Source organism: Helianthus annuus, chromosome 4, assembly GCF_002127325.2.
Source record: "Helianthus annuus cultivar XRQ/B chromosome 4, HanXRQr2.0-SUNRISE, whole genome shotgun sequence".
Classification (NCBI taxonomy): domain Eukaryota; kingdom Viridiplantae; phylum Streptophyta; class Magnoliopsida; order Asterales; family Asteraceae; genus Helianthus; species Helianthus annuus.
The window spans coordinates 204,287,178-204,299,506 of record NC_035436.2 but is presented as its reverse complement, the minus strand read 5'-3'; the positions used below and the strand labels follow the sequence as shown (position 1 = coordinate 204,299,506).

Below are 12,329 nucleotides of genomic sequence, written 5' to 3'. Positions count from 1 at the left end.
CAGAATGCAAGTGCCAAGGTCGGCTATTTATACACAAAATTGGACATGCTTACGGACCGTAAGCCTAACCCTTTACGGTCCGTAAGGGGACACCTAGGGTCATAGGGTTGCCACACGTGGGACTAGCCTTGCTGAGTCAAAATTTGGTCCAATTAGATTTAAACAACGTTTTAAGTAGATAAACATCCAGCTAGGGTTTGCCCCCCTTGAGTTTTAGGGGCCCTGATCCTGATTTTGATTGTTCCGGAATTTTTTAGGGTTAATGCAGAATTACTTGGGTGTCTGAATTATGGTTTCTTTATTGACTTATTATCATCCTAAGTATTGATTTTAAGGAGAGTTGTTACATCCTCCCCACTTTTAAGAAAAATCTCGTCCTCGAGATTTACTAAAATGGATGAGGGTATTTTTGCTTGCCTTTTTGACGGTAAAGATTTGTCTAATGCTGGTTAAAGGTAAGTTAAGATCTTGACAGAATGAAGTATTTATAAAACTTTGGTTTGTACCAGAGTCAAATAATACTTTTGTGTAACCGTTGTAAACCTAGAACGTACCGGCTATCACATCTGGAATGAGTTCTGCTTCCTGAGCAGTCAGTTGGAAGGCTCTTACATTCCTCTTTGCTCCTTCTGCAGGTTTGGCTTTATTGTCAGATGGTTTGTTCAGTTTTGGACAATCTGGCCTAAGATGTCCAGCTTCTCCACAATTGTAGCAGACTGAAGATCTCTTCCTCCTGCAGTCTTCTTCCTGATGCCCTGGAATTTTGCAAAAATTGCAATATCCCTTGCATCTTCCAAAATGCTTTCTTTTACAAGAATTGCAAAATGGACTAGTGGAAGATTGCCCATTCCCTCCTTCATTGAAATTGTTATGGTTATCCGAACGGATTACCTGGGTAATCTTTTGGGCTACTTCCTTCCTTCTATTTTCTTCTCTTTTCCGTACTAGTTCGTCAGTCAGAGTATTAGCTAAATCCACCGCATCATCAATCGTGCGAGGTTTCGCAGCCTTGACGATGTTACGGATTTCAGAAATCAATCCCCAAATATATCAAGAAATAAGTACCGGCTCTGGCGAAGCCAGGGTTGGTACTACTCGAGCATACTCGAAGAATGTTGTAGTATACTTTCGACAATCTACATCCACCATCCGGTGGGTTAGAAACTTGTTTGTCATTAGTTCCTTTTCATATTCGGGACATAGTTTTCTTTCTACCAAGCTCTTAAATTCTTCCCAGTTCATAGCATACGCCATCCTTCTTCCTTTTGATTGTAACACCGTATTCCACCATTCTAGCGCTCCTTCTTTGAAAAGATTTGACGCATACATGACCTGATCATCCGGAGCACATTTACTTACGGCAATTACTGCCTCAGTTTTCTCTAACCAACGTAGTGCAGCAGTCGCTCCTTCATTGCCTGCAAACTCAGATGGTTTACAAGCAAGAAATTCATTGTAAGTGCAACCAGGTGTTGCAACTTTCATTTTCTTAGGGAGCGGCGCTTGTTGTGGTTCATTATCATGATTAACATGATCATTGCCTCCGTTTACGCTATTACTGAAGTTATCTTCAGAAATACGTTTGCTATGAACGATTTGTTGTGGTTCTATTGGATTTTTAACAGCAACAACGATTGCTGGAATAGTGTTGGCTATCCCTTGAGCAACGATATTTTCTATATCCTGCCTAGTCATATATTGATCCCCCGGTTGTTGCTCAGAATCATTAACTGGTTCATTATTCGCGTTTTCCATCTGATAATTAATGTATATATATAAATGTATAATTTATTAGTATTAACAAGTATACCTAAAATCATCATATAAATTTCACAATATACATATAACCAAATTATCGATTTCTTGATTCCTATTTTTATATTTTATAGGAGACATCAATGCACACTTTTACCTTGTAATGATTTTACAGATTGATTTTTACTATTACTATTATACAAGCACAGTTCTATAGATCCCTTATCCTGTGGTCAGATGATATTCTAGTAATGGTGTTCCCTCTCATCGTATTTCCAGGAGATCTGTCCCCCAATCTCTTGAATCCTATTTCCATTGTCCATTAGTTCTTCACCAAAGCGAAGTTCAGCTGTATTCTCGTTACTTATTGGTGGATTTGGCAAAGCTTTTGAATTGAACTGAGGAAAAAGCTTATAGGGATGGTTTTGTAACTGTATTTCACTAGTCAACCATTCGTCTATTTGCGAGTGGATTGAAGGGTTTGGAATAGTTGGTTCTAAGTTCATTGGTAGTTGTGTTTCAAGAGAGCGATTAAAAATATTTTCATTAACAGGCTTAATAGTATTATAGCTTGTCATTATAAAATCTAACTCTTCCTGAGATGGTAACTTTTCAATTTGCATAGAACTTTTCCCAATTTCTATTTCCTTAGGTTTAGGTTTGTCGAGAGGTAAAACATCGAATTCTATAGGTTCTTCTATGTGTGGTATATATCTATTGAAATCTCTGGAAACCTCTACTCTTACTGGATAGAGATTTAAATTCTGAAGGGCCTCAGACAAATTACTCATGCTGTTTAGCAAAATAGACATAGTCAGAATTCATAAAATTTATAGAAAACTTGTTAAATATTAGTTCCTACTGGGTACTATTAAAATAACTGAAATTTACATCACACGAGGTTTTATTTGTAAATTTTATAATTTTCCTGATAAGACTTCTAGACTGTAGATAATAAAGGTACTGATACTTGAGTCAAATTATTTAAGAATTTGCATTACTTGCTACATTGACTAGCATATAAAGTGTTAGATCCAAAAATTTAATTCTTATAAAACCATTTTCGATGAAAATTAAAGACTTGAAATAACAAGTTAAATTCATATTTTTGACAAAAATCGGGCATGACCCATTCGTACGATGAGCATGCCCCTGTTTCATACAACTTTCATACAAATATCCCATGACCTTTACGACTAGACACAACGAAAATCCAAGAAAAACATAAACTTTTGACCATTACATCTACTAACTAGTTTTGACAAACTTTCACAATTTTTGACCCAAAACATTAAAGCATCTAGCGGAAGCGCTTGATATGTTAAGTAGTGATCACGTGCTCGCTTCAATTCGCCCTATCGTCTACGAAGAGGATTTACCTACATTAACAAGAAATTTCAAAGGTTAGTTGTCACGCTCGCTAAAACATAATTCTTTCATTTTAATTCCATCCGTATGTGAACTTTTAAACATTTCACGCATTCGACTACCCAAATACTTGGGTATAGCATCAACACTCTCAATGAGAGTTAAGCATACGCGTTCGACCCGCTTGATTGGGTTATTTGCTTTCAACATAAATTCTTCTTTCCATCCGAAAAACGGATTAAGCATCTAGCATTCGTTATAGCATTCAAAACCACCCGTTCAAAACGAAGGGTTTCATATCATTACTCGACCTAGTTACTCGAACCGGTCAATTTGCTTATCATAGCTTAACCTTCGTTAGCATAGCTAAATCCGCAAGGGATTTACTATTTATTTACTAATCAACGTATTCATTATAGCAAGAAATAACCATTATAACACAATTTGCTCGACACAAATTACAAATAAAAAATTAAGTAAAGTTTTGTACGTCACGAAACATACCTCGATCTTGCGCTCCTTCCTTTTTATTGGTGCTTGTACCTTCTTCCTTTACGCCTACATTAGAACATTTATTCTTTCATTTAGTCTTTCAATTTATTTTACCACTTTCATATACATTTTATCTTTTAGGCATTTCATCGAACACTTGATAGGCATCACAATTAAGATACAAGGTACAAGTCTATTAAGCATATACTTACTAGTTCATCATAACACAAAAATCACCTTCCTTTGAATTAACATAGATTTTTCATCCTAAATCAACTTATCTAGCATTCAAACATCACAACAATTTCATATATCAACTAACACATGATCATAATCATTATGAGCTTCCTACTAGTAACATAATCTTTACAAAGTGGGTTTTTACTACACTTTTCATGCAACCTAAAATCAAGCATAATTCTTGCTCTAGAAGGTAATTTACAACACAAATTTCCTATTATGATTCAAGAAATCGAATTTGGGATTAATCCCTTCATCCTACAATTCAAGATTTTCAGAAATTGAACTTACCACTTGAGAGATTAGGGTTAGCTAATCACAATTTAGGGATCATGCACCAATTTGACTTATGAATTTGGATTGAATCACTTGATTTCTTGAACTAGGGTTTCCCCCTTTCTTTGCCTTGTTCGATCGCAGACTCCCACACACGTACTGTGTCTGGGCTTTTTCCCAATTGTTATTTTATTAATCAATTTTTAGATAGTTACAACCTTGGTCCCTCTATTTTCATCATTATTAAATTTAGGCATCATTTCTTTACTATTATATTTAACTTATGTTTATTCAATATTTTTGGGGTGTTACAAGTCTACCCCCCTTAAAAGAGGTTTCGTCCCCGAAACCTTAACACATAACTATTTAAACATTGACATACCGAAAAGGTGAGGGTAGTGTCTACGCATTTCGTCTTCTAATTCCCATGTAAGCTCCGACCCTTTTCGGTGAAGCCATTGGACCAATACTTGTTTAACGGCTTTGTTGCGGAGTTTCTTCACCTTGACGTCTTTAATAGCTATTGGTTTTTCGACATAATTTAACCCTTCGTCCAACTCGATATCATCGAGTGGTACTAACGCGGTTTCATCCGCAAGACACTTTCTCAGCTGCGACACATGGAAGGTATTGTGAATTCCGTCTAGAGCAGGCGGTAATTCTAATCGATATGCAACTCTTCCAACACGAGCCAAGATTTTAAACGGTCCAATATAACGAGGACCTAACTTACCGCGTTTGCGAAAGCGGATTATACCCTTCCATGGGGACACTTTCAGCAGAACCAAATCTCCGACTTGAAATTCAATGGGACGTCTTCTTTTGTCTGAATAAGCCTTTTGTCGATCCTGTGCTGCTTTCAGTCGAGCTCTAACCAACTTAATCTTTTCATTCGTTACTGCTATTAAATCACTTGGCGCAAGCTCTCTTGCCCTACTTCTCCCCAGCATACAGGAGTTCTACATTTCCTCCCGTACAGTAATTCATACGGAGCCATTTGGATACCACTATGGTAACTATTATTGTAGGAAAATTCCACTAGTGGTAAATGGTCATCCCAACTTCCCCCAAAATCTAGGGCACACGCCCTCAGCATATCAACAAGTGTTTGAATGGTTCTTTCTGACTGGCCGTCAGTTTGAGGGTGGTAGGCGGTACTTATGTGTAATTTCGTACCCACACTCTCGTGAAACTTTTGCCAGTAACGAGAAGTAAATCTAGTGTCCCGATCCGAGACAATTGACACGGGCACGCCGTGTCGAGATATAATCTCGTTCATGTAAATCTCCGCCATTTTCTCGGAAGAGTAGGCTTCTTTAATAGGTAGAAAATGAGCGCTTTTCGTAAGTCGGTCCACGATTACCCATATCGCATCATGCCCCTTTTTCGTTCTAGGAAGCTTGGTTACCAAATCCATCGTTAATTCCTCCCACTTCCATTGCGGTATCTTCAAGGGTTGTAATTCCCCGTATGGCTTTTGATGCTCGGTTTTCACTTGGGAGCATGTTAAGCATTTCGCGACATATTTGACTATGTCGCGTTTCATGCCCGGCCACCAATAATTGGTCTTCAAGTCCCGATACATCTTTGTAGCCCCAGGGTGGACCGAATATCGTGACTTATGTCACGACCCCCGACCTTATCTAGCCGGAATCGGTGCCGTGAGCAGTCCAGTGGTACCGGTGATTATTTTAAAAAAACATTGCAGCGGAAATTTCATCAGGACCGTGAGTTAGGAAAAGTATCAGAGTTTAGAAACACCGGATTTTATTTAAAAAGATGGAATAAATTCCAAGTTTTACAAAGGTAGCTTTTAATGAAAACAATATTTCTTAAGTTGATTTAATTAATAAAATAAGCCACTCCTTGAAGTCTTTTAGTGCCGGATCCAATCCTTACTCCAATCTACTGTAATTACCTGAAACGCGTTTTAAAAAGGTTTTGTCAGCGGGAAATACTGAGTGAGTTCATTCATTTTACTGAAAATGACACATTTGTTATAATTTACAGTATTAAGAGTTTTTACATATGTTTATTATCAACCAACATTTCAAGAATAGGTATTTGTCACAGACCAGCTCTGTGACTGTGGTCATATCACCATTGGCTGGCCCAATGAGTGACGTATGTCACAATTAGGCTCGCCCACCTAATGTGAAGGAAACAATAATAACAATACTGTGCACAATACCCCACATACCGGCTGTAATTTGGTGATTACATAAACTTAATCACTGTAATTATAACTCTGAAAAATGATTTGGAGTATTGTAAAATAGTTGATAAAAAGAGAATGACTCACAATCAGTATGCAGGATTGAGTTAACAAACTTCTTGATTCTATTTCTTCTGATAATTAACCATGCATTTTATTATTCTGGATCCTCTGATGATTTAATAGTTTGTTTGATTGTAAGGGTGTAGTTGAGAGTATTCTTGGTAGTTAAATATATAGTTTGACAGAATGGAATACGTATTGGTGTAAAACCCAAATCAACCCTTAACGGTAATCATGAGATTCGAACCTTAACGAATTTCACAAAAACCGGGTTAATGACCAATACAGCAGTTACGATAATTCCCCGAGATTAATTTTTTTACAATGAATGTCCAAGTGCAATACTTCAGCTCATTTATCAAAATGACAAACGACAAAGTATAGTACTTCAACTCGTATATCGAATTATCGACAACGACAAAGTACAATGCTTCGGCTCATTATCGAATTATCGACAACGATAAAGCATAGCCCAATGTGGGCGGCACTTAGGCATTCCTTGGATATATTAATCCCGGAAACTCAATCGTAATAGCGATCGAGTAATTATTGGTTAGAACACCAACGTATAGAGAGAAGAAGAAAAGAAATGAGCAAAGAAAAATGAATCTTAAGCTTCTTATTTATAGCAAGCAGGCAGGCAGCTCAATTTCATATTCTGGTCGATCTGGGATAAGTGACGTGCTTGCTAGCTAGCTTGACGTGCTAGCTAGCTAGCTTAGTTATTTTATTTCAGCTGCTTAACTCGTTTTTCTTGTATAACTTTTAAAATATAACGTTTTATAAAACGACGAATATGTCTTTAGAACGAGCATATTTTTATCTACGTTTTAACCTAAGTTTCATTAAAAACGGAGTAAGGAAAAAAAAAATAATATATTTTATTATTAATATTAAACGTTCTTATACGACCTCATATATATCTATTTTTAATAGACCTTATTTAGCTTAATTAATCTTGTTAGCTTAATTAATATTGATTAACTGATTAATTAATCATACTAACTTAATTAGGGTTTCCTTATTGCATAATTATCATACTAAATATTAATTTTTGTGAGGGTTGTTACATTCTCCCCACCTTAATAAAAATCTCGTCCTCGAGATTTGAACAATGATATTTTCTTGGGGTTATGTTTCTTCTTTTAATTAAGAGGAATAATGTAGCGTGGAACGGAATCAAAAGATATTTTGAGGGGTATGAACATTTTAAAAATAAAATGATTTATAGAAACAATTGGATTTAATATTCAAAATGAACTTACTTTAATCAATTGAGGGAGATTCTGATTCGATAAATATCTATTTGTGAATGGGAGTATGGAAAATGATTTGTTAATGATTATCCGAAAAATCAGTTATTGTTTACTTAAATGGTAATAGATAACAGGATTTAGTGTATTGTAATCTGAGTACATAATTGTACCAAGAAAATGACGAATCAAACGAATGACTCATGAATAGGGTTTAACACAGGCTACAACTCTATTCGGATGCTACAAAGCGTTGGTAATGATTTGAAAGAATTCAATAATGATGACCGAATAAATTCACCGTTTTCGAAATTGTGAGTTTCAAGGAAGCGAATCTAGATATTTCAAAAGATGAAATGTTTAAACGAATGAGATGAAATGGTATAGTTTTTCAAGGTGATTGGGTTCAAGCCAAAAGATATATGATCTATAGATTCTTAAAATGAATGTGAAGAACTTTTTGGAATTAGTAAAATTCTTTGTCAGAAGAAAGCTTACCTTGATTGGTACCTAAGGAAGACTTAAGATTGACTGGGTCAAAATGAAATGAAAATATGAAAATAATTCGTCAAATATTGAATTATGATACGAGAAAATCAATGTGCTGAGATGAGTGATTTGTAAGAATACATGAAAAGACAATAAAGTTAGTATATTTTTGTCTGAATACATAATTATATTCGGATGATTTTAATCAAAATGTTTGATTAAAGATAGGGGATATTTTGATTTACTAAATATCTTTTCCTTTTTATGTTATCATAAAGTAGAATAATAAAATATAGATAGGTTTAAAATATCAAAACCCGTGGTAACTTTGACAATATACTGATATATGTTTTATAAATTGGTTTACCCAGTATTCTATAACTTATGATTATTATTTTTAAAATCAAGTATGTTTAACTATAAGATTTTATAATAGGGTATTTTAAATCATAAAAGTAGAATAATAAATGTTTATTTAAATATTAGCTTGCGTAAATGACATTTGATATTTTAATATGTACATATTATAAAGGAATAGTTGTGAAATATTAACCAAAAATTTATTTATAATATGTCTTGTTTATGAATATTTAGGTGATTATTTAGATAATTTTATTCGTCTCTTTATTTGTTTTATGAAAATATGTTTTCTCTTTACAGTACGAAGTATATATATATTTCTATATATAATATATAAATGTTTTTACATATAATTTGTAACACCCCGTGTTTTCCAAAAGTCAAAGTCAAAGTCAAGTGTTGACTGTTATTGGAATTAAAGATTAATAAAGATTGATTTCATTTTAGTTTCATTTTGATTTTCTTATTATTTGGAGTAAGTGTTGTATAATCAAACTAATCGACCGATAATCGAACTGTGAATCAACGACCGACTGTGAATGATAGGAAGTAACAACGCAATAAAGCTAGTCAATCAATAATCAAGCAAATCAAATCAACCATCAAGCTCAAGTGTGGGGATTTTAGTACTTCTTATACGTGTGTGTGTGCCTTATGTGTTACTTGTGCATGTTTACTTTTTATGTTAAAGTGTGTGGTGAATCAATCAAATCAATCAAGACTCAAAGGTGAATCAAACTCAATGGAAATCGAACCCGAAATGGTTGTAAGGATGCTTGTATGTTAGATATAGTAGTTAGGACTAAAAGTAATTTGATTAGGAATTCTATCATCCTCAAATCATCGTTCATCGAACTCGAAATATCAGAAATCGTCGCGAAACACTCAAAACCAGGCAAGCCGATCGATCAGGGCAACCTGATCGAACAGGCTAGCCAATCGAACAGGGCAACCTGATCGAACAGGCTAGCCAATCGAACAGGACAACCTGATCGAACAGGCTAGCCGATCGAACAGACTGTTCGATCGGACAGCTGCTCGATCAGGGATGCTGTTCGATCAGCTGACCCTTTCCTCTTTTGGAAGCCTATAAATAGGGCTGTCTTTGTCAACCTTTCCACTTTTGGAAAAGCTCTGACCGACCAGCCTCTTCTCCTCACTAAATCTCAGATTTCTCTCAAACCGGTAAGTATTTCGCTCTAATCCTTGTACGTTTTTGTTCATTAATCGATTCTCCATCTTTCTATCTTTCAAAATCTGAATTTCATCCATGAAATCACCAAGATCTAGGTGTTCTTGAGTGATGTCATCATGGTGTTCTTGGTGTTCATCAAGAACTTCATGTTCTTGACTTCATTCAACCATGAATAAGCTAGATCTAGCCGATTTCCACATCAATAACCTAAAATCTTCCAAAGATCTTAACATTCCACGGTGGAAAAGGATTGGAAGATGGGTTTTCATCTATCTTTCAACTCTTTTACACTCAAAAAGGTGAAAACGAGACTTGAACCGATTTACAATTCAATCTAAACAAACACATGGTTCAAGATTCGGGTTCTACCGAGAGATATACCGATTTCGGGTTAAACGTTAAACTTAGGTTCCAAACCGCCTCTGGCCGAGCTTGGGTGATTCCTGCTCGAGTCAGTAGGCTAAGTGGGGACTTCAGTTTTGTGGTTCAACTCGTAGTCAAAACATCTCTAAAACATCAACAAACAACGGGAATAACCAAGTGTTAAGTGATAGGTTAACCAAATCGAGTAGCTGGCCGAACGGCTAGGCTGTTCGATCGAACAGCCCAACCGAACGACTATGCCAGCCGATCGACTAGGCTAACCGATCGACTAGCACTTAGTCCCACAAACTCACAAAAGTGTAGTATTGACGAGGTACTGTTCGATCGACTACGCCACTCGATTGTAAACATTACTGCTCGAATCATGAGATACTATACTTCAAAACACTTAGACTTTTCGAAACATTGGGATGTCACCCGATCGAGCATGCCAGCCGATCGAGTGACATATTTGAAAAACAATGGAATGCTAACCGATCGGTTGGGCTAACCGATCGAACAGCTGTTCGATCGGCCAACTTGAGAGGTAGTACAAACCATCATACACAAACACATCCTTCACATCAAAGGAAGAAACAATCCACTTGAAGGAACCAGCCGATCGAGCCAGCCGGCCGATCGAACGGATGTTCGAACGGACTTTCAAACCAATCGAACAGCCCACTCGATCGAACTGCTGTCCGATCGAATGGCCTACTCGATCCAAGTACATTGTTTACTTTTCCGCGTTACTCATCGTTGTGTTATCGAACTATTCAGGCTAACCTATTCTCAGTGCTCCCTTCAATCCACGACCAACCACTGTGAGTATACTCGATCCCTTTTTGCTTTCAGCACTTTTGGGTGTTACATACGTAATCTATCAAATTCACGAACAACACAAACTATTTGAACGCTAACCTACTTGCATGTATTACTTGTCTAAATGATTGCTGTTTATTATGTTTACACGTGGAGTGCTATCTACCTGCTTTAGCAACGTAGTACTATAGTTTGGACTCAGCACCCGTTCACACGGGGGTTGCTAAGGACAATTACTTGCATGGATTACAGTGGTAATCATGTATTGCGAACTGTCTCGGACAGTCAACTCGAAGTCGTTGGTATCGATGGTCCCATGTTGATAATTTACATGCATCGTTTGCCCTTGTGTACGTGCTTGGTTATGCGTAAACTATTCGAACTCTATATGCTATATCAAACTTGTGTACTCACCTTTACATTATATGTATTGACTTTTATTTTAACGTATGTGACAGGTGTTTAAGCTACTAGCGTGCTAGGAAAGCGAGGCAATAATAAGCTTCTAGGAGCCCGTGACCTTAGGACAGTGTCCACGTACCTGCTCCAGGGCCATAATTATCTGTAGATCTTGCACTGGCACTTGTAGTCAGTAAGATTTACGGATAGCCGTCTAGGAGTCTTAAAACAATATTTAAATTCGGTCTGTAATAATTAAGAATTTGAGTTGTCGGAACAGTTCCCATATTGTTTAGTTGATTTCTATGATAACTTGTTATTATTTGGGACACGGTATGGGACGTGTTATATAACTGAATTGTATGATAGTTGTTGTGGAAACTTCTGAACAATCTGTTTCGCTCAGTGCCGCGCCCCGATGATTCCGCCATCGGTTGGGGTGTGACAGATTGGTATCAGAGCCATAACTATAGGGAATTAGGTTAGACACGATCTAGTCCGGATCGCTGTCTTAGAGACCTAGACTATAGTTAGGAACCAAGAGACCAAGTTTATGTGCTTATTTTATGTTGTTTCCTTCTATTCTATCATTCCATCCGAACTCCGAGCCAAATTTTGTAATTTGGACGGGATTAGGAGTGAAACCCGCAAATTCCTGCCTAAATTACAAATTCTTGCCGATTATTTTGTGCGATTTTCTATCAACAAACGGGGGAGAATTATACCAAATCAGGGCTGAAACCCTTAATTTGATGAAAACTTTCCTCTGGATTTTCTTAAAAACAAGGAAGAAATTGCTGAGCTAGGGGTGAAACCCTAACCTTGGCAGTTATTCCGACTTTATTTCATCTCGCCAAGGCAATTGACGGACTCCAACGACCTGAACTCACGAGTATGACCTAGAATGCGCATGCATAATGCCCAAGAATCGAGGCAGGAACATGTCCCCTAGAGTCGAAAGTGACGACAAGTCAACTGTGAATAGTTAAATGGCCATGGTTAGTCAAAGTCTAGTAGCCGCAGACAATCTATTTTCCGA

The 12,329-nt window shown here is 36.7% G+C and overlaps 1 protein-coding gene and 1 long non-coding RNA gene across 2 annotated transcripts; both read right to left on the bottom strand.

The window, feature by feature from the left end:
• Nucleotides 1-2,842: 2,842 nt before the first annotated feature.
• LOC118491235 lies at nucleotides 2,843-3,707 on the bottom strand. Its single transcript, XR_004890910.1, has 2 exons — nucleotides 3,628-3,707; nucleotides 2,843-3,134 (listed from the first exon to the last, which is right to left on the bottom strand). It is a non-coding gene; the product is annotated as an uncharacterized LOC118491235 (long non-coding RNA).
• Nucleotides 3,708-4,493: 786 nt separating this feature from the next.
• On the bottom strand, nucleotides 4,494-5,081 carry LOC110934215. Its single transcript, XM_022177397.1, has one exon. It carries the CDS (start codon nucleotides 5,079-5,081, stop codon nucleotides 4,494-4,496), a length of 588 nt encoding a protein of 195 aa, XP_022033089.1.
• Between the last annotated feature and the right edge of the window lie 7,248 nt (nucleotides 5,082-12,329).

Excerpts from the sequence above, each read along its gene's own strand:
- LOC110934215 (XM_022177397.1), bottom strand. The coding sequence starts at position 5,081 with ATGCTGGGGAGAAGTAGGGCAAGAGAGCTTGCGCCAAGTGATTTAATA.